At 66.2% G+C, this 27,883-nt stretch overlaps 2 protein-coding genes across 21 annotated transcripts in view; one reads left to right on the top strand and one right to left on the bottom strand.

Annotated features, from left to right (window-relative positions):
- Positions 1-21,380, top strand: part of MYO18A (myosin XVIIIA) — a gene marked incomplete at its 5' end in the record, with an annotated part of 32,237 nt that extends 10,857 nt beyond the window's left edge. For 12 of the 18 annotated variants that reach the window (XM_084493251.1, XM_084493265.1, XM_084493264.1 and 9 more), the window contains 38 exons: positions 101-311; positions 467-609; positions 1,038-1,138; positions 1,219-1,282; positions 1,480-1,624; positions 2,955-2,966; positions 3,445-3,618; positions 3,700-3,790; positions 3,883-4,075; positions 4,578-4,664; positions 5,494-5,635; positions 5,722-5,881; positions 5,963-6,149; positions 6,267-6,507; positions 7,328-7,437; positions 7,525-7,590; positions 7,884-8,012; positions 8,473-8,616; positions 9,491-9,580; positions 9,679-9,798; positions 9,881-9,992; positions 10,089-10,216; positions 10,318-10,472; positions 11,481-11,604; positions 11,691-11,891; positions 12,226-12,336; positions 12,653-12,757; positions 12,833-12,979; positions 13,074-13,187; positions 13,396-13,512; positions 13,586-13,669; positions 13,834-13,971; positions 14,763-14,948; positions 15,051-15,190; positions 15,814-15,858; positions 17,542-17,664; positions 18,580-19,776; positions 20,658-20,794. In XM_084493251.1, coding sequence (XP_084349377.1) covers positions 101-311; positions 467-609; positions 1,038-1,138; positions 1,219-1,282; positions 1,480-1,624; positions 2,955-2,966; positions 3,445-3,618; positions 3,700-3,790; positions 3,883-4,075; positions 4,578-4,664; positions 5,494-5,635; positions 5,722-5,881; positions 5,963-6,149; positions 6,267-6,507; positions 7,328-7,437; positions 7,525-7,590; positions 7,884-8,012; positions 8,473-8,616; positions 9,491-9,580; positions 9,679-9,798; positions 9,881-9,992; positions 10,089-10,216; positions 10,318-10,472; positions 11,481-11,604; positions 11,691-11,891; positions 12,226-12,336; positions 12,653-12,757; positions 12,833-12,979; positions 13,074-13,187; positions 13,396-13,512; positions 13,586-13,669; positions 13,834-13,971; positions 14,763-14,948; positions 15,051-15,190; positions 15,814-15,858; positions 17,542-17,664; positions 18,580-19,768 — 5,829 coding nt within the window. In that variant the 3' untranslated portion in view covers positions 19,769-19,776; positions 20,658-20,794. Of the gene's footprint in view, positions 1-100; positions 312-466; positions 610-1,037; positions 1,139-1,218; positions 1,283-1,479; positions 1,625-2,954; positions 2,967-3,444; positions 3,619-3,699; positions 3,791-3,882; positions 4,076-4,577; positions 4,665-5,493; positions 5,636-5,721; positions 5,882-5,962; positions 6,150-6,266; positions 6,508-7,327; positions 7,438-7,524; positions 7,591-7,883; positions 8,013-8,472; positions 8,617-9,490; positions 9,581-9,678; positions 9,799-9,880; positions 9,993-10,088; positions 10,217-10,317; positions 10,473-11,480; positions 11,605-11,690; positions 11,892-12,225; positions 12,337-12,652; positions 12,758-12,832; positions 12,980-13,073; positions 13,188-13,395; positions 13,513-13,585; positions 13,670-13,833; positions 13,972-14,762; positions 14,949-15,050; positions 15,191-15,813; positions 15,859-17,541; positions 17,665-18,579; positions 19,777-20,657 lie in introns of all 18 variants that reach the window. The other 6 variants (XM_084493259.1, XM_084493260.1, XM_084493255.1 and 3 more) reach the window with 5 other exon arrangements.
- Positions 21,381-21,956: 576 nt separating this feature from the next.
- On the bottom strand, positions 21,957-25,091 carry PIPOX (pipecolic acid and sarcosine oxidase). 3 transcript variants are annotated; one of them, XR_014684857.1, is made up of 8 exons: positions 24,952-25,091; positions 24,131-24,279; positions 23,717-23,918; positions 23,446-23,628; positions 23,227-23,379; positions 22,996-23,154; positions 22,308-22,877; positions 21,957-22,275 (listed from the first exon to the last, which is right to left on the bottom strand). XR_014684857.1 is itself a non-coding variant. In XM_084493273.1 (8 exons), the coding sequence occupies exons 1-8, from the start codon at positions 25,075-25,077 to the stop codon at positions 22,593-22,595; spliced, it is 1,179 nt and encodes a 392-aa protein (XP_084349399.1). In that variant the 5' UTR covers positions 25,078-25,091; the 3' UTR covers positions 21,957-22,592. The 3 variants fall into 3 exon arrangements, 2 of the variants coding, with proteins under 2 accessions (XP_084349399.1, XP_084349398.1); XM_084493273.1 differs by having other exon boundaries at positions 21,957-22,723; positions 22,802-22,877; XM_084493272.1 differs by having other exon boundaries at positions 21,957-22,877.
- Positions 25,092-27,883: the final 2,792 nt, after the last annotated feature.

Genomic DNA, 27,883 nt, shown 5'->3' with positions numbered 1-27,883 from the left:
GGGACGGTGGCGCACGCTGGTGGCGCTGGACCTGTGTCACCCTTCAGAGGTGCTCCTGCGGGGCCGCAGGGTGCCGAGCGTCCCCCGCTTCTCCCCCCAGGTCATGCACATGTTCAAGGGGTGCCGCAGGGAGGACACGTCCCCGCACATCTACGCCGTGGCCCAGGCTGCCTACCGCAGCATGCTGATGAACCGCCAGGACCAGGCGGTCGTGCTGCTGGGCGCCAGCGGCAGCGGCAAGACCACCAACTGCCAGCACCTCGTCCAGTACCTCGCCACCATCGCCGGCAGCACCGGCAAGGTCTTCTCCGGTGAGTGCTCGCCTCGGGGCCCCCTGCCACCTCCTCACGCCCCTCGCTTCGCGGTCACGGTGCTGCTCTCTCACTCGTCTCACCGCCGGCGCCCTCGCCGCGTGCACGCCGCCGGCCACGCGCACCCCACCGCCCCGCTTGTTTCCTCCTCGCAGCGGAGAAGTGGCAGGCTCTCTACACCGTCCTGGAGGCTTTTGGCAATAGCAGCACCAGCATGAACGGCAACGCCACGCGCTTCTCCCAGATCATCTCCCTGGACTTCGACCAGGCTGGGCAGGTGGCGTCCGCCTCCGTACAGGTGAGGGGCCGGGGTGGCCCCCTCGGCGCAGGAGCCGGTCCGTCCCGAGGGCGTTTTCTCCTGCCAGCTCTCCTTTCTAACCCGCTCCTGCCAGCCCGGCCGTGTTCGCAGCCAAGCGTCGAGCTCGTGGCTTTGTTTGCAGCCAGTCGGGGTGATAACAGCAGCCCTTAAAATGCAGCAGAGCCCCTTCGTGCTCCAGTGCACCTGCTGATCGAGCCCTGCGCCCCCAGGAGAGATGCTCGGGGTTTGCGTGGGTGTTTGCCTTACTGCAGCGTCCTGCAGAGCAGGGCCAGGAGACCTCCACGTCTCCTTGGGAGCCCAGGGAAAAGGAAATCCTGGGCTGGCAGCAAGGCTGAGGCTGGGGCCGGGGGGTCTTGGTGGGAGCGTGGCCCTTGGGGATGGTTCCCAACCCCCCTGACCTCTCCCAGACGCTGCTGCTGGAGAAGCTCCGTGTCGCCCGGCGCCCTGCCAACGAGGCCACCTTCAACGTCTTCTACTACCTGCTGGCCTGCCCCGACAGCGCCCTGCGGTGAGCCTGGCCCCGGCACGGGGGTCTCTGGGGTCTCCCGGCACCTCGGGGACCAACCTGGGTGGTGTTTCCCCCAACAGGACCGAGCTGCACTTCAACCACCTGGCGGAGAACAACGTCTTCGGCATCGTGCCCCTCGCCAAGGTCCTGCCTGCTGCGGGGCTGGGCAGGGGGCTGCAGCGGGGTGGGGGCATGGGGAAGGAGATGGGAGAGCCAGGGTGGCCCTGTCCCTGCGGGCAGGGGGATTTCTGCTGGTCCCCAGCCCCTCTGGGTGCTCGTGGCCTGGCCAGAGGCACCGGGAGCTGTCACCCTGTGCCAATGGCTCCCGTTGCTCTCCGCAGCCCGAGGAGAAGCAGAAGGCAGCCCAGCAGTTCAACAAGCTGCAGGCTGCCATGAAGGTGATGGGCATCTCCGGCGATGAGCAGAAAGCCTTCTGGCTCGTCCTGGGGGCCATTTGTCACCTGGGGGCCGCCGGAGCCACCAAAGGTAACAGGGCTGGGACGCGTTGATCAGCAGAGCTCAGTTCTGCTGGCTGGTCGGGGTCCAGATTGATGCTGGCACCTCTGCGCCTTGCAGACAGGCTCCGGGGGTGTTTTGGGATTGTGCAAGCTGACGGGCAGTGCTCTGGGTGCTCCGTGGCACCTGGATTTGTCCCCTTGGTTGGGGTGAGTGGGGTAGCTCCCAGCCAGCAGGGATCAAACACCCCAGGCACCACCAGAGTGAGACCCTGGCACCGTCCCTGTCACATCGGGGAATTTTGGGGCTGGGGACGAGGGAGCGTGGGGGGCGCACATGTGTTGTCCCCCCCACCTAACGCCGTTCCCTCCCCTGTCCTCCCACAGAACCACTGGCAGATGGAGCTGGTAACTGGAGCCATGCAGGGCTCTGCTCCGGGCTTGGTGGTGGTCTGGGGGCTAAGAAGGGGCTTGGGGTGCTGCTGGGGTGCTGGGAGCAGCCCCGGGCTGAGCTCTGGTAGCCCTGGGGTTACCTCTTGGCACCCCAGCACGGGAGTGCACCGTGGGCTTGCCCTGGTGGCACTGGTTCACCTCTCCACTGCTGGGGGGGTGAATTCGGCTCGGGGGGCTCAGGGTGCCTCTGCAGCTGCTCTTCTCCCCGCTGGGGGTCTTGTGTTACCCCCGAGGTGCTGGAAGCCCCCTCTGCTGCCTGCCCTGGGCTCTGCATGCTCGCAGGAGGCTTGGATCGAGGGGTTCAGCAGCTTGGGGGGAGGGAATCGAGATGGAAATGGGCAGAGAGCCCCATTTGTGCCGCGTTTTGGAGCGGGTTTTGGGTGCTCGGCGGGCACAGCGTGCTCCCAGGGGCGCTTCGAGGCACTAGAGGGCAGCAGGGCCCCGCTGCTGCACCGCTGCGGGGACGCACAGCTGGTGCGGGAGCCTCTGCGAGGGGCTGGGGGATCCCCAAATCCTGCTCAGGGGGAGCATCCCCAAATCCTGCCTGGGGGGGGGGGAGCATCCCAGCCCAACTCCTGCTCCCGGTGCCTCCCCTGCATCTCGCGGGCCCTGGGGATGCTCAGCACCAGCTCGGCCGCCCCAGCCCCCTTTTTCCTGGGGCTGGATCTGGGCAGGTGGTGCCCGTGGTGCTTGCTGTGGGGCAGGGGCAGACCCCACAGCGGGTCTCAGCATCTCACATCTCACCGTGGCGGTGCTCAGGGGGTCGGGGGGGGGGTTAGGAACCAAGCTTGGTGCTTGTGGGTTTCGGCAGGAGGGCGTCCCCGCGTCGCGTGCCCGCGCTGCCGCGTGCCGGTGTTGCTAACCCCTGTCTCTGTTCGCATGGTGCATGCTGCCCTTTTGCAATGCAGACGCCGACGAAGGTAAAGTCCTGTTCTCCGCGCGGCTCTGGCTTCCCCGCCCCGTCCCACCCTCGTGTCCCCCCCCCTCCGTGTCCCCATTAACCCGCTCCCACCTCCCTTCCCCGCCCCGTGTCCGTGTGTCTGTCCAGCAGCCGTGGTTTGTCCCGCTGCGCCGAGCAGGGACGCGTCAGAGCGGGTGGCAGTGATGGAGAGGGGTGTCCCCATCTCCCAGCGTGGCTCAGCCTTGCAGGGAGGCGAAGCCACTTACCCCCCATCTCCTCAAATCGAGCCCCAAATTTTTCCTCTTGGTGCTGGCCACATGCAAGCCCCGAGCTCCCGCTGCGCCAGCCGTGCACAGCATCCCCGCCTCGGGGTTGGCTTTTGTGTGCCACCCCTGTCCCCGTCCCACCGTGGGGGACCCAGTGACCAGCCGGGGTGCACCAGGAGAGCCCCAAAGGTGGGACAGCCGGCGCTGAGCCTCCTTTTTTTCCCCCCTCAGCCGGGAGGAAGCAGTTTGCGCGGCACGAGTGGGCTCAGAAAGCCGCCTACCTGCTGGGCTGCAGCCTGGAGGAGCTCTCCTCCTCCATCTTCAAGCACCAGCCCAAGGGCACGCTGCAGCGCTCCACCTCCTTCCGACAGGGCCCCGAGGAGCAGGGCATGGGCGATGGCACAGGTAGGGCGCGGGGAGGAGTGGGTGGCCCCGGGGGGGACGCCCGTTTGGGGACACTCAGGGCGCAGCCGTCCCCTCCGCCAGGTCCCAAGCTGACGGCGCTGGAGTGCCTGGAGGGCATGGCCGCGGGCTTGTACTCGGAGCTCTTCACCCTCCTCATCTCCCTCCTCAACAGGTACACGACGGGATTTGGGGTGGGGGGTGGTGGGGGAGGTCGGTCAGCACCCACCCACCCACCCCGTTGGTGTCCCCTCCCGTCCCTCGCAGGGCGCTCAAGTCCAGCCAGCACTCGGTGTGCTCGGTGACGGTGGTGGACACCCCCGGGGCGCAGAACCCCGAGGTGGCGGGGCAGAGCCGCGGGGCCACCTTCGAGGAGCTGTGCCACAACTACGCCCAGGAGCGCCTGCAGCTCCTCTTCCACCAGCGCACCTTCGCCCAGGAGCTGGAGCGCTACAAGGAGGTAGCGGGGACGCCCCCGGGGGCGCCGTCACCCCCTCCTCTCTCCTTTCTGCTCCAGCATCTCCTGTGACACCCCCACCCCCACCCCCGCTCCCCAAATTTCTTAACAAGTGGTCGCTCAGGACCGGGTCCAACCCAATCAGCTCTGACACCGCGCTCTCTGCTTCAGGGGTCTCCCCGGGGGGGTTCCCACCGCCGATGGTGCCGGCAAACGTGCCCTGGGGGGGCTGCTGCGGGTGGTGGGAGGGTGACGGTGGCCGCTGCTCCATCTCGGCACCACCTGGGTGCCCACGGGGACCCTTTTTGGTGTCACAGGGACCCTTTTTGGTGTCCTGACTGCCCCTGGCACCTCTCCCTGGAGCAGCGGGGCGGTGGGACGCCCGGGAAACCCCCATCTCCTGTCTAGATCCGATTGAGACTAACGTACTGACCGGCCCGCGGGGGCCCTAACGCTGATCTCCAGTCACACAGGCACTAATCGCTCCTCTGTCCGTCCTCTCCAGGAAAACATAGAGCTTGCACTGGCTGACACAGAGCCCGCTACCTGGGGCTCTGTAGCCACTGTAGACCAGCCCTCACACCAGGCACTGGTAAGCACCCACGGCGCTTCCTCGCGGCCTCCATCCCGGCCGTGACCCAGCTCCTCTGCGGCCACCTCCGTCCCCAAAACCCGCTCCTGCAGCACGGAGGAGGGCCGGGACAGCGGGGCTGGAGGCGGCTGCTGCTGCTCCTCCTCGTAACCGAGCGGCTGCTGGCAGCCCCGCGATCCATTACGGCGGGTTATTGAGCATTAGGCACGGCGATAGCATCGGCCGTGCTGCTTTGCTGTCCTTTTAGCGGTAATTATGGGGAAGGAAAGGTGATTTCCTAAGTGCTTGGCAATGAGAGCGTGACTGAGCGTGCGAGCAGCGGGCAGCCCTGGTGCATCCCCGGCACCGTGCTCCCCGGTGCCTCCAGGAGGGGAGGATGAGGGCAGGATGGCCCTGGGGCGATCCCTGGCATGCTCCAGTCCCCGGGGTGCTTTGATCCCCAGGGTGCTTTGATCCCCGGGTCCTTTGATCCCCGGGATGCTCCGCTCTGCAGGGTGCACCCATCCTTGGGGTGCCCTGGTCCTTGGGGTGCTCCGTTCCCTGCTGGATGAGGCTTTCAGAGACTGAGTGGGGCTGCTGGCGCTGGCCCCGCACCGGGTTTGATCCCAGAGGTGCCAGAGCGCAGCGTTTGGCTCGCCACCGAGCTTGGCGCGTTACGTTTGCCTCTTTCCCTGCCAGGTACCCATTAAGCAGGGGCCGTTTCGCGCGGCGCCGCTTTGCCGTGCTGCTGGCAGCAGAGGAGGTTGCATGCTCCCCGCGTCTCCCCCGGTCCCCCCCCCCGGTCCCTGCTCACCTCCAGGTCCCGGTACCAACGCGGTGTCACCCACAGGTCCGCTCGCTGGCCCGCACCGACGAGGCACGGGGGCTGCTGTGGCTGCTGGAGGAGGAGGCGCTGCAGCCGGGCGGCAGCGAGGACACCTTGCTGGAGCGGCTCTTCGCCTACTACGGTCCCCAGGAGGGGGGCAAGAAAGGTCTGGGGGGGCGACCGGCACCGCGTGGCTGCGCCGGCTGAGCCGGCTGCGGTGCCCGTGCCCAGCGGTGCCGTGTCTCCCCGCAGGGCACGACCCGCTGCTCCCCAGCGACAAGCCCCGGCACTTCTTCCTGGGCCACAGCTCGGGGACCAACTGGGTGGAGTACGATGCCACGGGCTGGCTCAACCACGTCAAGCACAACCCGGCCACCCAAAACGCCTCCGTCCTGCTGCAGGAGTCGCAGAAGTGAGTGGGGTCCCCCGGGCTTGGGGAAGGAGCCTGGGAGAGGGGTGATTTTGGGGGTGACGTCCCCTCCGTGCCCCGCAGGAAGGTCATCAGCAGCCTGTTCGCGGGCCGGGGCGGGTCGGCGCTGGTGCTGTCGGGCTCGGTGGCGGGGCTGGAGGGGGGCTCGCAGCTGGCCCTGCGCCGTGCCACCAGCATGCGCAAGACCTTCACCACCGGCGTGGCCGCCGTCAAAAAGAAGTCGCTGTGCATCCAGATCAAGCTGCAAGTGGTGAGTGGGGGGCCCTCAGGATGATTGGGGGGGTCCCAGCACCCTCAATGGCACGGGTGTGTGTCCCCGGGTCCTGTTGGGGCACTGCCTCTTGTCACCTCTCCCCCGTCCCCGCAGGATGCCCTCATCGACAGCATCAAGAAGTCCAAGCTGCACTTCGTGCACTGCTTCCTGCCCAAGGCGGCGGGGGGCGGCGGGGACCCCCGGGGGCTGCCGTGCCGGCGGGTGAGCGGCAGCGAGCTGGAGCTGCCGGCCGAGCACTGCGAGGCCGCGGGGCTGATGCAGCTCGACGTGCCCCTCCTGCGCGCCCAGCTCCGCGGCTCCCGCCTGCTGGATGCCCTCCGCATGTACCGCCAAGGTGAGCCCCCCCTCCGTCCAAAATTTAGGGTCCGATCCTGCCACCCACGGGCATCCTGGCTGCGGAGAGAGTGTGGCAGGAGGGGAGCAAATCCCCCGTCTGCAGCGCGGGGCCCCGCGGGGAACCCCTTTGGCACGCGTCCTCGCGCAAAGCCCGGTTGCTGCCAGCTTTTCCCATCCCGGGGGGGTTGGCCCCGCTCCCCCCCGCGGGGCTGTTGTCACATCGGGGCTCGGTGCCGGGGACAGGCATGGCCTTACTTGGGTGTCTGCGCCGGTGCTGCCCGGCTGCTGGCAGCGATCCCGCTGGCAGCCGGCCCCGGTCCCGACGGGGAGGGGGGCTCCGGGTCGCGCTCAGCCAAGTGCTGGGGGATGCGGCCTCGGGGCCAGACCCCTCCTGCAGCATTTGGAAATCGATGCCGGGCGCACACCTCCCCGCAGCGATGAACATGACCCCCCCCCAAGCTGTGGTGGGGTCAGCCTCTTCATCAGCACCCCCCTCGTTAATTAAGATGGGGAGGCTCGGCAATTAATTGCAGCTCAGGCCGGACCCGTAGCGGGGCCCGCCTGCTTGCACGGGTGACACACGTGTCCCTGCTCTCCCCTGGGGCAGGAATCTGGCTGCTTTCACCCCACATCTTGGCTGAAATTATTAAACAACAAGGCCAAGGAAAACCTCCAGCAGCCGTCCTGGGTGGCCCCGTTGGATCTCCCAAAAGACAGGGGAGGGGGCAGCGTGCGTGCAGGGGCACCGGGCTGTCCCCAGGCATCCCCCGGGCATCCTGGCTGCCCCACGGCCCCCCTATCCTCTGCTCCCCCCCCAGGCTACCCCGACCACATGGTGTTTGCCGAGTTCAGGCGGCGTTTCGACGTCCTGGCCCCTCACCTGACCAAGAAGCACGGGCGCAACTACATCGTGGTGGATGAGAAGCGGGTACGCGTGCCCGGCTCCCCTTGGGGTCCTGGGATCCTGCACCCTGGGGTCCCGCACCCTGTCCCTGACCCCTCTCCCTCCCCACAGGCAGTGGAGGAGCTCCTGGAGTCGCTGGACCTGGAGAAGAGCAGCTACCACATGGGCTTGAGCCGGGTAGGACCCCGCCGGGGCCGTCCCTGCCCTCTGCAGGCTTCGGGGTCTGGCTGAGGGCAGGGTGGGCGCAGCGGCACAAGGGCAGCAGTGTGCGCTCCCACCCACGCCATTCCTCACGCCTTGGGAATAAAAACCCCGAATAAAAACCCCACACAGAATAGGGCCAGGGGGCTGGGGAAGGGCAAGGACGTGGTGGGGACAAGGGGACACAAGTGGCACATCCCCACCGGCCAGCACAGCGGGATGGTGGCACCGCATCTCCCCCCTTTTATTTTTTTTCCCCCCTCCTGCAGGTGTTTTTCCGGGCGGGCTCGCTGGCCAGGCTGGAGGAGCAGCGGGACGCGCAGACGAGCAGGAACATCACCCTGTTCCAGGCGGCGTGCAGGGGCTTCCTGGCACGGCAGCTCTTCAAGAAGAGGAAGGTTCGTGGCGCCTCTCCCCTCCCCGCTCCGCTGCACAATTTCGCCTAAAATGGGCAGCGCAGCTTTTCTGCCGCCGCCTGGCCCAGCGCCTCCTCCTCCCGCCTCTCTCTCCCCCTCCCCGGGAGCCGTGGGGAGCCGTGGGGAGCCGTGGGGCCAGCCCCGGGGCCGTCGGCTCCGTCCTGCCCCGCCGGGCTGCCGGGATGAAGCGGCCGTGCCAGCTCCTGCTTTTTATTATTAAGGAGCGCGTAAAATAGGCACCGTGGCGGCGCCTCGCCCGCGGCGAGGTTAGCTCGTGTGGGTGCCGGAGGTAATCGGACAGCAGATAAGCCAGGAGCAATTAGCCCACATGCTAATGAAGGGGAGTGCGCCGGGGTGGCGGTGGGGGTGCTGAGCACCCGTGCGTCCTGCTGGGCCGGCGGCGCCCCGCGGCAGCCGTGCCGACGCCGTGTGCCCCGCGCAGATCCAGGATTTGGCCATCCGCTGCGTGCAGAAGAACATCAAGAAGAACAAGGGGGTGAAGGACTGGCCCTGGTGGAAGCTCTTCACCACCGTGCGGCCCCTCATCGAGGTGCAGCTCACCGAGGACCAGATCCGGGGCAAAGACGTGGGTACCGCTGCGCCGGGGGGGGGCGGGGATGGGGCAGGATGGGGCCGGGTGCGCGTTGGAGACGGGCAGGGACCCTCAGCGGGGTGGGCTGCGGGATCCCACAGAGGGTGGGCTGCAGGGTCACCGCTGCCCCGTGCCCCCCAGCACGAATTGCTCCCTAATTTGCCAAGCAGCATGTCGTTAGCATCCCGAGAGCCCGGTTACAAGGCGTGGAGAATGGAAATGAAACCGGGCACCGTGCGCGGGGGGCTCTGCACGGCGCAGGCAACCAGACACCGTGCCCCCCCGCCTGGCACCGAGCCGCTGCCGGCTCAGCTTTCACCTTGGGTGCCCAGGGTGGGGGCTCTGAGGTCCCCTCCTGTCCCCCCCAGCCTGCCTGCTGGCACCAGGGGACAAGGGAGAGAGCGATGCGCTCGCAGCTGGCAAGCAGCACGGAGCCCTGTGCTGGTTGGGCATCCCCCCAGGATCCCCTCCCTCTCCGCCTGGGCTGGGTGCCCTAAACCCTTTGGGTGCTGGGGGAGGAGGAGAGCGGCTTTGTTTGCTCCCACCCCTTTTCCCGGGGGGGGGGGGGGTGGGGTGCAGAGACCCCCCTCTCTGCCGGAGGCCAACTTTGCGTGGCCTCCGGGTGTTTCGGCACCATTTATGGGGTTGGAGTTGGCCGCCGGAGCCAGCGCAGGCTGGGGAAAGTCCCTGCCCAGCCCTTGGCAGGGGAGAGCCCCCGCACCGCCAGCGCCTCCCAGCCCCGGGGAGCCCCCACCCGGCCCTCCCCGCGCGGGGGGAGGGGAGGGTGCTGGGGGTGCAGAGCATCGTGCCTGCCAGCCCCTTCCCTCGGCGCCTGCCCCCTCCCTCACCACCCGCCGCTGTGTTGCAGGAAGAGATCCAGCAGCTCAAGAGCAAGCTCGAGAAGGTGGAGAAGGAGCGCAACGAGCTGCGGCTCAACAGCGACCGCCTGGAGAGCAGGGTAGGTCCCAGCCGGCCCCGGGTGGGCGCAGCGCGTCCCCAAACCCCGGTGCCTGCCTCCCGCCACCACCACCACCACCACGTCCCCGCTGCCCCCAGATCACGGAGCTGACGTCGGAGCTGACGGACGAGCGCAACACGGGCGAGTCGGCCTCCCAGCTGCTGGACGCCGAGACGGCCGAGAGGCTCCGGGCCGAGAAGGAGATGAAGGACCTGCAGGTAACCCACCGTGCCTCTGCCCGGCCCCCGCGGCACCTCCCCGAGTCCCCGCGGGGCTCACCGGGGCCGTGTCCCCTGGCAGGCCAAGTACGATGCCCTGAAGAAGCAGATGGAGTCCATGGAGATGGAGGTGATGGAAGCTCGGCTCATCCGGGCAGCCGAGCTCAACGGCGAGCTGGACGACGATGATTCAGGTACCGTGGCACAGCAGGCACCCAAAACTTTGGGTGCACCCCGGGGTGCCCCCTTGGAGTGTCGCCCACCACAGTCCCCCGGTGCCCCCCGCACAGGAGGCGAGTGGCGGCTGAAATACGAGCGGGCGGTGCGGGAGATCGACTTCACCAAGAAGCGGCTGCAGCAGGAGCTGGAGGACAAGCTGGAGGTGGAGCAGCAGGGCAAGAGGCAGCTGGAGAGGAGGGTGAGTGGAGCTCTGCCCCGAGACACCCCCCCCTCCCCAATTTTTTTACCCCCTCCTGCCCACCCCACGGCCCTGAGCACCCTGCCTGCCCCTGTGCGCAGCTGGCGGACCTGCAGGCGGACAGCGAGGAGGGCCAGCGGGCGCTGCAGCAGCTGAAAAAGAAGTGCCAGCGCCTGGCGTCCGAGCTGCAGGACACCAAGCTGCACCTGGAGGGCCAGCAGGGACGCAACCACGACCTGGAGAAGAAGCAGCGGAGGTGGGGTGGCACGGGGATGGGGACGGGGTGGTGGCACCCCCCGCCGGGAGGCTCCGGGAGCCTCTCTCGCAGCGTGGTTTTACCATTTTAGCTGGGATTTGGGCACTTCACCAGCTCCCGCTTGGGCGAGGCGCTTTGCACGGGGAAGATGAGGCTCCCATTTCCCTGGGATGTGGTGTGGGGGGTGCTCGGGGCTGGGGAGCCCCTTCCCCATGTGGGGGACCCTGCTGCCCCCCCAGGGGTCTGGGGCTGAGCGAACCCCCAAGTGGGGCTGTGCCCTGCGGTTCTGCTCGGCGCCCGCTCTCTTCCCGTCTCCTCTCCCAGCCCCAAAGTTTGCTAACGTTATTAAGCAGCAGGGACGCTTTCATCTCATTATGGTAATGATCACACACACAAATACAGCGAGAGAATCCAATCTAATTAATTTCAATTTCCGCGGATTGGAGCCTGTGTTAATGCAGCTGTTTATTACCCAGCGCGAAGAAAAATGGGGATTAGCTGCCGGGGTGTGTAACACAGGTCACAAACCCGAGTGCAGGGTTATTTTCCAAGCCCTAGAGGCAGCGATTTCAGAGCAAACCCCTCTGATCCTCTCTTGGGGGCACTGGGAGGGGCTGAGCGCTGCCACACCGGGGCTCACGTCCCTGTGGCTACCTGGGGATGGGACCAGGGAGCTGAGACACTGCAAGAGCCCCTCTGTAGGAGACCCCTGTGCGTTGTAGCCCCTCTGTGTCCTGCTTCAAGCAGCCGTCCCCACGTAGCCAAGCCCCCACCAGCAGCCACGGTCCCACTGGCATGCGACAGCCCCATGGGGAGGCTGCTCGGGTGTGCACCGCAAGCGCCGCGCTCCCGAGGAGCTGTTGGGTGAAGGTGCTGGGAGGATTTGCTCCGAGCATCTCCCCGCTGGAGACGAAAGGGCTCGTAAGCAGCACGGCCGGCAGCGATGCCAGGTGGAGCAGGGCTGGTGGGGGCACGGGGCGCTGAGCTCGCCGCGCTCTCGCCGCGCAGATTCGACGGCGAGCTCTCGCAGGCGCACGAGGAGGCACAGCGGGAGAGGCTGCAGCGGGAGAAGCTGAGCCGCGAGAAGGACGTGCTGGTGGCCGAGGTCTTCGGCCTCAAGCAGCTGCTGGAGGTGAGAGGCGCCCGGCACCTCGCCGCTCGCCACGCCGGGCACCCCCACCACCACCCCCGGCTCACCGCCGCTCCCCGTCCCCGCAGGATAAGGACTCGGACATCGCCGGGCTGACGCAGCGGGCGGAGGCGCTGGAGGCCGAGCTGCAGGACATCTCCTGCCAGGAGTCGAAGGACGAGGCGTCCCTCGCCAAGGTGAAGAAGCAGCTGCGGGACCTGGAAGCCAAGGTGAAGGACCAGGAGGAGGAACTGGACGAGCAGGCTGGCACCATCCAGATGCTGGAGCAGGTACGGCGGGGAGGGGCGAGGGTTCGGCCGCCCCGCGTGCGTGTGGGTTTCTGGGCGGGGTGGTTTCGTGCAGGGCTGTCATTACCTGGGCCGGGCTTGCCCGGTGAGCGGAGGCGACCGCCCTCACCCCGGCGTCAGGCCAGGCCAGGCTACGGCTGCGGACGCAGCTCCCGGCCCGTGGCGCCGCCACCATGGCACGGCAGGTCACCACGGGGCGGGCGGCGCGGTCGGCCGAGGAGCAGGGGGTTTACTGGGTGAGCAGGGCAGCGGCGTGGGGGCGTCCCCGTGTCCCCTTGGCTCTTACCACCCCCCCCTTCTCTCCCCTTTTTTCCAGGCCAAGCTGCGGCTCGAGATGGAGATGGAGCGGCTGCGGCAGACCCACGCCAAGGAGGTGGAGAGCCGCGACGAGGAGGTGGAGGAGATTCGGCAGTCGTGCCAGAAGAAGGTAGGGCTTGGCCACGGCCCCGCTGCCCAAAGGGGAGGCCGGGATGCGTCCCGTGCCCCAGCTGGGTGCCGGGGAGGTGCTGGGGACACCATCACACAACGCCCGGCTCCCACGCGCCCGCTGCCCGGCTCCAGCAGGCTTGGCAGGTCCGACCGGTCCCGCTCACACGCTGGGCACCTCGCCGCTCATTGCGCAAACGGGTGCTCGCCGTGTCCGGCCCGAGGGGTCACCCCCTGTCCCCGAGGCATGTGGCACACATCTGGGGGGTTGTCCCCATCCCTGTCCCCCCTGACCGGGCTCCCCGGGCTCTCCGCAGCTGAAGCAGATGGAGGTGCAGCTGGAGGAGGAGTACGAGGACAAGCAGAAGGTGCTGAGAGAGAAGCGGGAGCTGGAGAGCAAATTATCGGCCGTCAGCGACCAGGTAGGGCACGGGGACACCCAGGTGCCATGGGGGGGTCACCACAGCACGGTGCCTGGCACGGCTTTCCCTCTGCAGGCCAACCAGAGGGACTTCGAGACGGAGAAGCGCCTGCGCCGCGACCTGAAGAGGACGAAGGCGCTGCTGGCCGACGCACAGATCATGCTGGACCACCTGAAGAACAACGCGCCCAGCAAGAGGGAGATCGCCCAGCTCAAGAACCAGGTGGGTCCGGGCTGGCCGCCCCCGCAGCGTGTCCCCCGAGGGGCTGGGGGTGTCCCCGTGCCCCCAGGCCGGGTGCTGAGCCGTGTCCCCGCAGCTCGAGGAGTCCGAGTTCACCTGCGCGGCCGCCGTCAAGGCCCGCAAGTCCATGGAGGTGGAGATTGAAGACCTCCACCTTCAGATCGATGACCTCTCCAAAGCCAAGGCGGCCGTAAGTGATTTCGGGGTGTGCTGTGCCGTGGTGGGGACGTGCCCCCAGGGGGAGACCCCTTCCCCCTGCCAGCAGGGTGAGCCTACACCCTCTGGGTTTTTTTTTGGGGAGTCTCTGCTGCGTGCCAGGGTGGGTGCCCCCTCCCCGGGGGCTCGGCCAGGTGTAGCGGGGCAGGAGGCACAGCGGGAGGTGCTGTTTTCCCCCCCAGCTGGAAGAGCAGCTGAGCAGGCTGCAGCGGGAGAAGAACGAGGTGCAGAGTCGCCTGGAGGAGGACCAGGAGGACATGAACGAGCTGATGAAGAAGCACAAGGCGGCGGTGGCCCAGGTGAGGAGGAACCCCCACGCCCCATAACGCCCGTCCCCTGCCGGCCCCGCTAACAGCCCGGCTCGTCCCGCAGGCGTCCCGGGACCTGGCGCAGATGAATGACCTCCAGGCACAGCTGGAGGAGGTCAACAAGGAGAAGCAGGAGCTGCAGGAGAAGGTGAGGAGCAAAGCTGGAGGCGGGGGGATCCAGAAACCCGCTGCTTGCCCCGTGGGGCCCCCCAGCATCGCGGGGACTATCCCAGGGGGTCCCCGGAGCTCTCCGTGGGGATGGTGGGGGGGGAAGGCGCAGGGAGAGCTGGCGCTGAGGCTGCCTGCCCGCAGCTACAAGCGCTGCAGAGCCAGCTGGAGTTCCTCGAGCAGTCCATGGTGGACAAGTCGCTGGTGAGCCGGCAGGAGGCCAAGATCCGCGAGCTGGAGACCAGGCTGGAGTTCGAGCGGACGCAAGTCAAGCGCCTGGAGGTAGGCGCAGGCACCCCCCTAACAGGCTCAGGCTGGGTCCGACACCCCCCCAGTCCCCACAGAACCACCACGGCGAGCCGACCAAGGCACGAAGCAGCCCAGGGGTCCCCTGGGGACATCCCCGGTGTCCCCGGACCCCCCACGCCGCTGCGGTGCCGCCGGCCCCACCGGGGAAGCTCCCGCGGGCGCTGATAACCATAATCTGCCACCCGGCCCGGCAAAGTGCTGCTATTTCCCTGCATCGACTAAGTGAAATTATAGACTCTCCCGGCCCTGCTAAATGCAGCCTGCTTTATATTCTGCCTCTGCAGCTCTCTGCCGAGGGAGCTGAGCAGCTTAGCTCTCCTCTTAATATTTTCCTAGCTGTTATTTCCCTTCCCGCTCTCTCTGCCGGGGCCATAAATATGCAGTGGCTGGCTCAGCGGCTGCTGGAGAATGGAAGCTATTTTTTCCCTACATTACATGCTGTAATTACTTCACACAAAGTTAAATCTATTTTTCCAATTCACCAAAGCCCTTGCAATTGTTCTACCCCTTCCCTGGCCTGGGGGGTGTGTGTGTGGGGGGGGTTCTCCCCGGTGATGCCGCTCTTCCTCCCGCCTCCTTCCCTCATGTAAATTCATGGGGACGGGATCTGGACGAGCCCTCGGGGAGGGTGGCACAGCACCCGTAACCGCAGCAGGTTGGGGGGGGGGATTGCTGCGATTTTGGGGTACCCAGGGGGGCCAGGGCATCGGGGTGCAAGGGAGGATGCTGCGGCTGCCCCCAAAGCCACACGGATGCCCCCGCAGAGCCTGGCCACGAGGCTCAAGGAGAACATGGAGAAGCTGACGGAGGAGAGGGACCAGCGGGCGGCCGCTGAGAACCGGGAGAAGGAGCAGAACAAGCGGCTGCAGCGGCAGCTCCGCGACGTCAAGGAGGAGATGGGCGAGCTGGCCAAGAAGGAGGCGGAGGCCAGCCGCAAGAAGCACGAGCTGGTGAGGGCATCGCCCCGGAGCACCCCCCAAAAAAGGGGCTGCGAGGGCAGTGGGGTCCCTGTGCCCCACGCCCCCGATGCTCACCCCGCACCGTCCCCGCAGGAGATGGACCTGGAGAGCCTGGAAGCCGCCAACCAGAGCCTGCAGTCGGACCTGAAGCTGGCCTTCAAGCGCATCGGGGACCTGCAGGCTGCCATCGAGGACGAGATGGAGAGCGACAGCAACGAGGACCTCATCAACAGGTGAGCGCGCCCCGCGCCTGGCTCCCGCATGGGGCACCTCACCCGGGTTCACCGCTTCTCCTCGCCACTTCGGAAACGCCACGGGGGTTTGGGGGGGGGCCCTGGGCTGTGCCCAGCCTTGGCAGGGCGCTGTCCATCCATCTGTCCATCCATCCATCCATCTGTGCATCGCTGCACGCGTGCATCTGGCCACCCGTGCATCCATCCGTCCATCCATCCATCCATCCACCCACCCACCCACCCACCCACCCACCCACGCATCCCCCCACGCATCCCCCCACGCAGCCCCGCACCCGGCCATCCCCCCCCTTCCACCCGCAGCCCCCCTGCAGCCTGCGGAGGTGCCCGAAGCACGGCCGTGGGCGTTACGGAGCACCCCCAGCCCCAAATTTCTGGGGACAGCCCCAGGACCCCCAGGTCGCTAGAGGCTCAGGGCGCTGGGATCCAGCCCAGCCCAGCCCTGCAGAAGGGGTCAGAGCAGCCAAATCCCCCCCCCATCCCACCCCTCTTTTGATTTACTCCCTTTTCATCCCCCCTCCACTTGATTTCTCTTTTTTTTATCATTATTTTAAATTCCATTTGAGTTCATTCTCTTATGTTTCTCCCTCCCCACCCCCTCCCAGTTTGCAGGACATGGTGGCAAAGTATCAGAAAAGAAAGAGTAAACTGTGAGGACCTCCTCTTTCCTTCTCCACCCCCCCAACCCCATCCCCATCCCCTAACCCCAGCTCACCCCCCCCGGGGCCGGGGGCCCCCGCATGCCACTGGCCCAGCTCCGCATGCAGCTAACAGCACCCGCGGCCTCACCGCCTGCCCCTAACCGCCTCCACGGGGCCGGGGCCGGATCCTGCCACACCACCGGGCACCGGGAGGGCACAAAGCAGCTCCGGGACCCGCTGGAGCCCCGCTGTCACCCGCAATTAATGTCCCGCGCCGCCCGGGCTGCCTCGCGCGCTCCCCCGCGACGCGGGTCCCGGTTAACTAATGGCACTCTCCTCCGGACATAAATTGCGTTTGACGGGGAGTTTAATTCCACCGATTTAAAACCTCGGCTGCCCCCTGAGTTTGTTTACGGGGCTTGTGTTTTTATTATTTTTTTCCTTTTTTATTTTTTTCCCTCTTTTTTTATTTTTTTCCTTTTTTTTTTATTTTTTTCCTTCTTTTTTATTTTTTTGTTGCCTTTTTTTATTTTTTTTCCTTCTTTTTTATTTTTTTCCCTTTTTTTTTTCCTTCCTTTTTTATTTATTTATTTATTTATTTATTTTAAAAGCCGAGCGTTGCCTGGATATATTGCAGGGGAGGGAGCGGCGTGTGACGAAGTGCAGCTCGTTGCTTTGAATGTAACGAGGAGGATTCATACGCAGGGTCTATAACAGCCTGTGTCCCCCCCCCCTCCCCGTGCCGGTCCCCGGGCAGGGACTGAGCCCAAGGCCGTGTGGATAAAGCACCCGTTTAGGATGAAATTATCCATCCCCGTGCCGGCCGGCAGCAGGGAGCCCGGCGGGGTCGGGGGGGGACACGAGGCTTCGATTTCCTCACGGGTGCTGCGATAACCCTAATGAAAGCAGTGAGCAGTTGGGTATTAGCGGAGATTTATGCAGGGATGCTTTTAACGCGGTGCAATGGATTTTTGCAACGCGCGCGGCACCTTCTTTCTAAAGGCAATCAATATGGTTATGAACGGCCATTATAAATTAGATGTTTTAAGCCAGATAGGGCTTTTTTTATGCCTGGGTGTAAATCAGGGGTTCTCCGTCACGGCGGGGCCGTAAATCTGCCCGCCGCGCTCGTGCGCCCGCCTTGCCGGAGTCATTTCAGCTCTGCCTGCTAAACTCCTGTTTACCCAGAGACATCAACGTGGCTCTTCCCCGCTGTAATTCTGCGCCTGACGGCGGCCTATAAAACGAACCCACTTATTTTCTCCCCGGCCCCGTGCTCTCGGCGAGCCCGAAATCCACCCCCCCCAGGTTTCTGGAGCTGTGCCCCGCGTGGTTCCTCTCGCTCCCCCTGCGCCTCGTCGGTATTTTTCCAGCCACGTCGCCGTGCGCAGCCAGGGCTCTCCTGCTGCTGCGGCGAGAAGCACCGTGTGCCCGGGGCAGCCGGCACGCTTGTGCCGAGCCCCCTCCTGCCCAGCATCCTCGCGTCCTCCTGGGGGGGCTTTTTGGGGGTCCTGGGGGGGGGTCGTGGCACGGCTGTGGCTCGGGGAGCCTGAAGCATGCGGGTTTGTGCCCCCAAGATGGAGCAGGATGGAGCAGGATGGGTGCCAGGAGGTGGCCACGCCGGGTGCACGGTGGCACCTCCCTGGCACCCGGTGCCCCCCCGCTCACCGTGGGGCTTTCTCCCTCTGCCAGCGACGGCGACTCGGACGTGGACTCGGAGCTGGAGGACCGCGTGGATGGGGTCAAGTCGTGGCTGTCCAAGAACAAAGGCTCCTCCAAAGCGCTCTCGGATGACGGCAGCCTGAAGAGCAGCAGGTGGGTGCAGGTCGGGGTGTCAGCATGCAGGAGAGGACGGGGATGGCCAACGAGGGGCCGGGGCGAGGGATGGACATCACCCATGGGTGCTGCGGTGCTGCATGATGCTCGTGTGGTTTTCTGGGGAAAGACAAACGCTGGTGAGAGGTTCAGTCTCTGCTGGGGACACATGTGCCCAGGTGCTGGCACGTCCCCAGCTCCCCACATCCTTTTTGGGGACCTCCCTGGTCCCCCAGCATCCCAGCCGCAGCCCCCTCCCCTGCCTCCCTGCTCAGGTACCTGTGGTGAGCTCCTGCCCCTGCAACCCCTTCCCATCCTCCCCTTTTTCACAGCTCCTCCATCTCGCACCCATCCCTGGCTCATCAGCCAGCCTCACGCCCCCCAGCTGTCCCCGAGGGGGGACACGTGGCCCTGCTCACGTCCCCCTGCTGCGGCGGTCAGGGCCGATCCCCGGGGAGCGCGCTCGCCTGATGAGTGCAGATTGCTTTCATCCAAACCCAATTTCCTGGCAGGGCTTCGGGAGTCCCGGGGGGCTCCCCCCCCCCTCCTTCTGCCGAGCAGGGGGAAAGATCTGAGCCAGTTTTTCTTAATTGCTTTAATTTATTCAGCGGTGCAGATGTAAAACATTTTGTTATTGGAGATAATTCCACCTTTTTCTGAAGTCGGGAATCAAACGCGGCGGCTCCAGGTAGCCGACAATGAAATAAATTGAACGAAGCACTTTAAAGGGGAATCAAAGTGACGGGCTAGAACAATACCCTCATTTGCATGGCGTTTTCCATGAAGCTGTTTTCCGCTGACGCAAATTATTTAGCCTGCCTCGGCGCACGCTGCCTCCCCCCCCCCCTCCCACCCCCAAGCTCACCTCCTTTCTCTCTTGCCTCCCCGGCGCGCGCCCGGTGCCCCCCTGCCCAGATCGGCCCCCGCGGACGGCCCGGAGGCCGAGGAGCGGCCGGTGTCGGTGGCGAGCTGCCTGAGCTATAGGAAACGGCCCAGCCTCAAGGACTCCATAGGCGGCCGCGGGGACGAGCAGACCCTTTTCAGCGCGCTGAGCGAGCGGCCCGAGTCCCCCGAGCGCGCTGCCCGCAGGGCGGCCCGCGGCGCCGAACACGAGGACCGGGCGGCCGTCATCGCCCGCGCCTTCGCCGACGCCAGCGGCCGGGCTCGGCAAGGGCTGGGCAAGCGGTGGTCCCTCTCGGCTAACACCGAGGGCGAGAAAGCCTCCGTCGCCTCCGCCCCGGTGAGCCGGGCCTCCTCGGCCTCCTGGCGCGGGCCGGAGGATGGGGACGAAGGGGACGAGGGCTGCTCGGTGCTGAGCTTCGCCCTCTCCAGCCCCGGCAGCCTGCGGAGCCGCCGCAGTGGGGTGGATGGACGCCCCGAGTCGCGGCTTTCCCTCGCACGCAGCCGCCTGGATGAGGTGGATGAGGTGTCCCGGGGGCAGCCCCCGTTGGGGCGCAGCTTCTCCGTGCCCCCCCGGCCCCGCAGCGCCGCCTCCGAGGACGGGCCCCCCGGGGACGCCCGGCCGGTGGGGCACCGCTCCTACCTCGACCCCGATCTGGAGGCTGCCATCCAGGAGGTGCTGAGCTACCGCTCGCCGCGGGCCGGGGGCTTTTCCAGCCCCGAGGCCGACTCGGGGGATGACGGCCGCAGCGTGCGCAGCGTGAAAAGCGCGGCCCCCCTGGGTGCCGCCGACCGAAACCCCGGCAGCCTCCGCCGCTCCGCATCCGCCCTCGAAGTGTCCCGGTCGTCCCGGCACGCCAGCCGGCACCGGAGCAGCTCTTCCTCGGAGTCCTCCTCCTCCTCGGAGGAAGAGGAGGAGAAGAAGAAGAAGAGCTCCAAGAAACGCGCCAAGAAGTCCAAGAAGAAATCCAAGAAGAAGAAGAAGAAGGCGTCCTCCGAATCGGGCTCCTCCTCCGATTCCTCCTCCGATTCCTCCTCCGGCTCCTACCGGAGCACGTCCAGCGTCAAGAAGGGCCCGCGGGCAGCAGGGGGGGGAGGCGAGGAGCCGGCGCGCCCCAGCCGGGGCAAAAAGGAGGAGAAGCAGCGCAAGAAGCAGGTGGACAGCCTGATGATGAAGTACCTGTACCGCCCTGAGAGCGACTGAGGCAGGAGGTGGGAGCGGTGTGTGCAGTGCAGCATGAACCTCCCCGTGTGCCACTAACCGCTCGCCCTAACCCTCGCCCGGCCCCGGATGGTTCTGGGGACCCCCCCGAAGCAGCATCCCTGCTGGGACCCTCCTCGTGTTCAGCCGACGCACCGGGATGACGCTGGGGAGCCCTAAATCCCCTGCTGGCTCCCCGCCGGCACCGTGGGGAGTTCTCCAGGAAATTTGGGGTGGGCAGGTGGGGGCCGCAGCCCTCCCCGTGGTACCCGGGTACTAACACGCACCCGCTGCAGTGTGTGGATGTGGGGGGGGACGCGGGTGAGTGGCCAGGGTGGGCGGCTGTGCCTTGGGTGTGTGGGGGTCCTCAGGGGCCGTATCCTGCACCCTGTCCACCCTGGAGCATGGGGGGGTGCAATCAGCCTCACCCTGGGGTGCTGCAGCACCTTGGTGGCACCCTGGGGTGCTGCACCCCAGAGGGAAGGGTGCATGTGTGTGGTGCCGGGGGCTCACCAGCCAGCCCAGCAGCAGGTTTTGAGCGGGTTCAATCCTTTCCTACGGCTCAGACAGGAGAAGGGCTGGAGGAGGAGGACAGAAAGCCTTCAGAAAGTTGTTGGATCACTGTTGGGCTGTCCCCAAGGGCTGGGGGCACAGCTCCAGAGTCAGCGGGTGCAGCCCAGCACCCGTTTGAGCCCCAAACCCGGTGTTTTCAGGACGTGGGGTTGTGCACGTGGGGTCCCAACAACTGGGCACGCAGAGCGAGCAGGCGATAGCAATGCCCAAATCTCTCAGAAATACCAAAAAAAAAGAGACCAAAGCAGCCCCGTTGCAGGGGGGCGGTGGTCTGGCAGCTGCCCCGTCCCCCCCTTAACCCCTTTTTTCTCCCCCCCAGCCCCACGGGCTGCCGGAGATCCTTCACCTACGACCGATGGGACGAGGACCTGGACGCCACGGAAGGTGCCGAGCGCTCGTCCCGCAGCCCCACCAGCGACGGCGAGACGGAGAGCCGGGCCGCCGAGACCCCCGCGTAGCCCCCGCCGCCCTTCCCCTCACGGCCCCGAAATACTGGGCCCCACGGGCTCCTCGGGGCCCCCCCGGGCAGCCGGTATTTCTGTTTTTTTTTTTTTTTTTTTTGCACGGTGAGGGGGGAGGACACAGACAAGGGGGGTCCCGGCTCTCTCCGCGGGGGGAGCAGCCCGGCCGGCTCGCTGGCTGCAGCCCCCGTGCCCCCCTCCCCGTCTGTCCCCGGCGGCTCCGCGCCCCTCGGTCTCTTCCTCAGTGCCTGCTGTCTCCTTATTTTGTAACTTAAAATCCCCCCACCCAAAAAAAAACACCTCCAGCAGTCCCCCCCCCCCGGGCACTCCCCGTGCTCCCCATCCCCGTTTAGTTGAGCCAAAGACGTCTCCGGCCGGGCCCCCGGGAGCAGCCGCCCCGCAGCCGGGAAGGGGACGTGGGGACGGGGTCCCGTGCGCCCCCAACCCCCCGGGCTGTGTGTGTCCCCCCACCCTCACCGGCCCCCCCACTCCACCTCTTTTGGTTTGCACTAGCCCAGCTGTGCGTCCTTTCTCATCCCCTTCCTTTCTGTATGAAAATAAACGTCATTTCTGGCTGGTGACGCCGCCTGCTGCCTGCTCTGTGTCCCGGGGGGGTCACCCCTTTTTTTTTTTTGGGGGGGTGAGGATGGGTTTGTGGGGTGCAGCGGGACACCTCCTGCCCGGGGTGCACGGACGGGATGAGCCCAGCGCCTTCCCCGAGCCCACCCCACCCACGGGTGCTGGGGAAGGGGGGAGGTGGGAGACGGCCCCCGCAGGGTGCCGGGTGCCGACTCGTTTATCAATCTTCATAAATATGCAGATGAGCGGCGGAGATGGGAGCCCTCCGCCTGCCGCTGTTAATTATTTAACGAGGAGGAGACGGCGATGTGCGCCGCTGGCCGCCTGCGCTGGGCTTCAGCACAGGCACCCACCGGGTGCTGCCCCCAAAAACCCCCCACCCCAGGAGCTCCCTGCACCCTGGGGACCCCTGGAGACCCCTGGCACCCCCGGGACCCCCCCAGACCATCCCGTTCTGCCCCCCCCCAGCATCTCTTCGAAACAAATGGGCCGAGCTCGGCGCTCGCTGCTGTTACAGCCACGCTGCGCTAATGCGCTTTCATTAAGTGGGAGCGATCTAATGATAATAAAATGGCACATTTAACATTAAAACATTTAACTTGACTCCTAAGTGAGTGTGTCTCGCCGCGCTCTTCCAGCTCCGTCAGGCTGACAAAGCTCCCGGGGAACGGGCGCTTGGCAGAGCTGGGCTGGCACACGTGGCGTGGGGGGTGTGGGGAGGCAGGGACCGGGATATAGGGACACTGGGGTGTAGGGCACCAGGATATAGGGACACTGGGAGGCAGGAACCAAGGTATAGGGACACTGGGATGCAGGGGATCAGGATATAGGGACACTGGGAGGCAAGGGTTCAGGATATAGGGACACTAGGAGGCAGAGGACCAGGATATAGGGACACTGGGGTGAAGGGGACCAGGATATAGGGATACTAGGATGCAGGGGATCAGGATATAGGGACACTGGGCGGCAGGGAACAGTCTATAGTGATGCTGGGGTGCAGGGCACCAGGATATAGGGTCACTGGGATGCAGAGGACCAGAAAGCTGGGGTGTGGGGCTGCTGGAACAGAGGGGTGCTGGGGTGCTGGTCAGTGGGGCATGGGGATGTGGGGATGCAGGGTATCGGGATTCCAGGCTGTGAGGATGTCAGGATGCAGGGAGCTGGAGGCAGTGGCATTTTGGGGTGCAGGGATACGCACAGCGGGGCGCGAGCACCTACAGCACAGCCCGGAGCGCGCCGGGGAAGCGGCTGATGGTGAAGGGGGCCGTGCTGTGGGACGGATCCTGGCCCAGGCTCAGCTCACACAGCAGCTTCCCCACCACCGGCGCCAGTTTGAACCCGTGGCCTGCGGGGAGGAGAAGTTGGGGGGGACGCGGCCGTGCCCAGGGTGCCACAGGGGGGGCGCCGGGTGCCCCTCGCCTACCCGAGAAGCCGGCCCCGATGATGATGTTGCTGTGCTTGGGGTGCCGGTCCAGGATGAAGTCTCCATCTGGGGTGTTCTGTGGGGTCACAGGGTGAGCAAGCGGGGCTGGGGGCTGCACCCCATGGGCACAGGGAGGACACCGGGGGTGTTTCTTGGCCCCGTGGCCGGGGACAGAGGGGGCAGCGAGGTCTCACCGTGTACATGCAGGTCTCCAGCACAGCCGGCTGCGGCTCCAGCCCGGGCAGGTAGCTGCTGATGAAGCTGCTCAGGAGGGCGACGTCGGGGTGGGGGGCACCCGGGGGGGCCCGGTCCCGATCCTCGGGGTCCACGGGGCTGCCGTGGTGGTAGCACACCTGGGGACAGCCGCTCAGTGGGGACAGACAGGGGGGGAAAACGCGGTGCCCCCACCACCGTGCCCCGCTCACCTTGACCAGCCCGGGGTACTCGAGGGCGGGCAGCCCGTAGACGCCGTGGGGAGCCTCGGGCAGCCCCAGAGCCATGAAGCAGGGGGTGGCCATGCCTGCACTGTAGCTGCCGGGCTCCTTCTCCCTCCAGTAGCACACGTTGATGCGCAGGGGCTGGGGGGGGCCACCGGGTCAGCCGTGCCCACGGCCACGCCGCCCCGAGGTGCCACCAACCCTCACCTGCAGCGGCAGGTGGAGGCCCAGCGGTGCCAGCACGGCACTGGTCCAAGCTCCGGCCGTGATGATGAGCCGGGGGGCTCGGTACACCCCGCCGGTGGTGGTGACGGTGAGCACAGCACCGGGCTGGATGCTCAGCACCTTCTCCCCGTCGCGCAGCGTGCCCCCGTGCCGGCGAAACACGTCCTGGGTGCGGGCAGCGGGAGGTGGCTGCGGGGATGGAGATGGGGACACCCACCCTGTCCCCCGTCCTTGTCCCCAAGGTGGCACCCACCTGCACTGCTCGCAGCGCCCGGTCTGCCCGGAGCACCCCGCCACTGCCGTCCCACAGGGCCACGTCCCCGGCACGGGGCCGGAGGCCGGGGAAGCGCCGTGCCAGCGCCGCGGCGTTGAGGGTGTCACCGGGCCCCGCGCCGCGCCGGCAGCCCTCCAGCTCCGGGTCACCCGCCGGCCCCAGCACCACCAGCCCCGTCCGCCTGCGTCCCCACCACCACGGTGACATTGGGGACAACGGATGGCACCGTTAGCTGCTTATTTCCTTAACGGCTCCTCCTTTAGGGAGCCCCATAAATTAGCCGGAGCTGCGGGCTGCCTCCCCGCACAGCGCCGGACCCCTCGCCACCCCCAGCCCGGTTCCCCGGGGAGGGGACAGCGCCCGGCGTGGGGGCTCGGTCCTTGTCCCCGTCACCTGTAGAGGCTGGTGCCAGCCTCGGCCTCCAGCCTCTGCCAGAGGAGGAAGCTGTCGGGCATCATGCGGGCGTAGTGCGCCTGCGGGTAGGCGCTGCGGGTGATGCGGCTCTGCCCGTGTGAGCTGCCCCGAGAGTGGGGCAGGACGAACTGTGGGGCACGGGGACATCGGGGTGACCACGGCTGCTGGGTGTCCCTGAGCCCCAACAGGTAGCGGGGCGCGCAGCCCACCCTGATGGACGCTGCTCTGAGAAAGAGTGGGGCTGGGGGGTGGCACTGGGGGCACGGTGGGGCTGGAACTGGGGATATGGGGGTGCTGGTATTGGGGACATTGGGGGGTCTGGCACTGGGGATATGGGTGTCTTGGCACTGGGGACACTGGGGGCCTGTTGCTGGGAACACTGGGGGTCTGTTAGTGGGGACACAGGGGTCCTGGTACTGGGAATACGGGGGTCTTGGCACTGGGGACATGGGGATCATGGCACTGGGTATATGGGGCCCTGGTATGGGGAACACGGGGGTCTTGGCATTGGGGACACCAGGGTCCTGGCACTGGGGACACGGGGGTCCTGGTACTGGGGGTATGGGGATCTTGGCACTGGGGACACCGGGGTGCTGGCACTGGGGACATGGGGATCATGGCACTGGGAATATGGGGGTCCTGGCACTGGGGACACTGGGGTCGTGCCACCAGCACACCCTGACTCTGTGCCATGCGCACGGCACGGGGTCGGGCACAGTGCAGCCAGGTCCCCGTCCCCATGCAGCAGAGCTGGGGACACGGCAGGGTTGGGGACACAGCGGGGTTGGGGACACCGGTACCTGCTCCAGCAGGAGTGTGTCCCGGTGCCGCTGCGCCAGGTGGTAGGCGGCGAAGGAGCCCTGGATGCCAGCCCCGATGACGATGGCGTCATAGGACGCCTGCTGGGGCTGGCTCAGGGCTGCCATGTCCGTCCTCGTCCCCGTCCTCGTCCCCGTCCCCTGTCCCTGTCCCCGTTCCCCTCGCGCCGCCAGGAGCCGAGCCAAGGGGAGGGACGGGGCAGAGTCCGGCCGGGTGGAGCTGGCAGCAGAGCCTTGGCCACCCTCCAGCCTGCAGCGGGAGCACGTGGGGACACGCTGGGGCCGGATCCTGCCTCTCCCCATCCTCAGAGCCCCCCCGATTCCCCACCAACACCAGCACAGCCCCTGCTCCCCGTGCCACCCCTACACCACTACCACCCCGCTGCCACCCGCTGGCACTGCAGGGACCCGTCACCCCCTGCCAGACCTGCACCCAAGGGTGCTGCGGGGTGCCCTGGAGGCAGCCAGGAGAGATCGGAGCGAGTGGGCAGCATGAACACGATGGAAAATTATTTTCCCTAAATCCCCTGCTCCCGCCCCACTGTTTTGTGCCTGCTCTCGGGACGAGGCGCTGGCCATAACCCGGCCGCGCACCGAGGGGCCATTTGTGTGCGGATTGCAGCCCGCACCGTTTGTTTCAGGGGAAACATTTTTTTTCCCTCCAGAGCAATTTATTATATCCATAAACTACTGGGTTGCCACCTCCGTTTTTTTTTTTCTCCCCCTCTGCCAGCAGATAGCCGTGATTTAGGGCCCGCCGGGCGGTGGGTGCGTGGCCAGGCACCCTCATCACCCCGCTGCCCGCGGTGCGTTTTGCAAGCGTGCAGATTTGGGGTGCGATTTGGGATGTGGGGACACACGGGGGGCACCACGGGGGGGTGGGATAATGCAGGCAGGGGCTGCGCTGAGCCCCCCCAGCTTGCGCTGCCTGCCTGCTAACTCGGGGAAGTAATTCACTCCGGCTCCCGTGGTATAACAGGCATTATTTACCAGCTAGCTGTCATTATTAGGAGATGTTAAATGCCGTTATCCATTTTGCTGCCCGCCCGCTCACCCCTGGTGAGCACACGGCGGGCTCAGCACCGCGGCGGGCTCAGCACCAGGCGGGTGCCCGGGGGCTGTGCGCAGCGCGGGGCCCCATTACGGTGGCGCCGCCGCCCCCTCGCCTTTGATGCTGCGAATAAATTCACCAATTTCCCAGGGTTTCAGCTCGCTTTTCCGCCGGCACCCAGCCTTTGAACAGCCCGTACCTGCTTCTGCTTTTCGCTGGGAACATGAAGAATAATTAATTATCCATGAAATGTTAAATGGCAAAAATGAACTCCTCTCCCACTAACGGCGCGGTAATGGATCGCGCTGGAAAAGCCCGGGGAGGCCACCACGGCCGTGGGGACAGCCGGGGACACCCGCCAGGGCACGGCTGTCCCCTCCAGGTGGGGCCCACGGTGGGGCAGGATCAGCCCGTTGCTTTCCTTGCGTGGCTGAGCACAACCAGGGCTTATGGCTTCGGGGGATGCCGGCACCCCAAAGCAGCTGCATCTTCCCGTGCTTTTGGGGACCCCCCCTGCACCTCCAGCCCTGCATCGGTGGCAGCAGGATGTGGCTGGAGGGGGCAGAGCGTGCCTTCCCGTGCCCTGCCACCGTCCTCTTGACCTGGGTTTGACTTAACCACAGGCGATGCTCGCGGCAGCAAGAAGTCAGCTCCCTAAAGGAGCCGGCGCAGGTCAGGAGAGCGGTGCCAGGCCGCAGGGTAAGAATGAAATATTCCCTGCCGGGCTGCAGAAACTGCCTGGATCAGGGCTGGAGGGATTGGGAATGAGGAGATGCAACCAGGGCCTGGTGGGGCTCGGCACTGGCTTGCTGCATCCACTGCATCCACTGCACGCACTGTACACACTGCATGCACTGCGCCCACTGCGCCCACTGCGCGCTGGAGTTTCCCCAGGGCCACCATCACCCACGCAACGCTCCCTGCTGGGCTGTGCCACCCTCAGCACCCAGCCAGCCCCTACAAAAGCCCTAGAGAAATTCCCCAAGGAGCTCCAGGAGCTGAGGTGTGCGGGGTTCAGGCTGCTCTCGCCCTCCTTTGCCTCTCCCTGTCCCGCGCCACCCGCGAGGCTCCGAAGGCTCCGAAGGCATCTATCCGCACGGCGCTTGTTTGCTTTGTCTCAAAATCAACAGCCGGTTAAGGCAGCCCCTCATTAGCAGTCCAGGTGCATGCCGGGGGAAGCGTCGGGCGGATTAAAATTGTTTGAATATCGGCACGCTAGAAACTTCAGTTTGGCCTCAAAACGCCCGTCTCCCCAGCCCCGCCGGGGTTCGGCGCACGGCACATCGACGGAGCCGCCGGCGGATCAAACGCTGGGGTTCGGTGCGTGGCAGGTGTGCCAGATCCCTGCACGGCACCCCCAAGGGACCCCCCCCACGCCGAACCAGGCCGTGGGTCCCCGTGGCAGGGCCAGGCTCCCTCCCGGTGCCGTGGGTGTTGATTGAAGCCCCCCCGGGATGCCCCGAGGGCCGCGTTTGCCCCCAGCCCCATCTTTTTGGGGCTGCGGGGGCTGCGCGCGGCGCGGCGTCAGCACAGCGAGGCGAAGCCATCTGGGCTTTCACGGAGACGTGGGGGGTGGGGGGGGCGGTTTATTAAACAAAGAGCCCTTTTTTTTTTCTCTTTTCTCTCCTTTTTTTTTTATTATTATTTTTAACACAAGGCAGGAGCCGTCCAGCAGCCAGCACCGAGCAGCTCTGCGCTGGTGCCAACGCCATCTGCCTGCTGCAAGGATGGCTTCCCCCCCACCACCGAGCCCCCCGGGGGCCGTGCTGCTGATTAGGGGGGCTGCAGCCCGAGGGAGGGGTCCTGGGGGGGGCAGGATTCAACCCCTGGATGGGGGGAGAGGAATGAAACGGGGGTGGGAGG

The sequence above is a fragment of the Aythya ferina genome (assembly GCF_964211825.1).
Source record: "Aythya ferina genome assembly, chromosome: 19".
NCBI lineage: Eukaryota > Metazoa > Chordata > Aves > Anseriformes > Anatidae > Aythya > Aythya ferina.
Note: the sequence above shows the minus strand (reverse complement) of the source record. Positions and strands in the feature narration are given on the sequence as shown.

Coding starts and splice junctions, on each gene's coding strand:
- PIPOX (XM_084493272.1), bottom strand. CDS start 25,077: ATGGCAGCCCTGAGCCAGCCCCAGCAGGCGTCCTATGACGCCATCGTC. Junction 24,280..24,951: donor ACACACTCCTGCTGGAGCAG/GTACCGGTGTCC, acceptor CGTGCCCCACAG/TTCGTCCTGCCCCACTCTCG. Junction 23,629..23,716: donor GGGCGCTGCGAGCAGTGCAG/GTGGGTGCCACC, acceptor GCCCGCACCCAG/GACGTGTTTCGCCGGCACGG.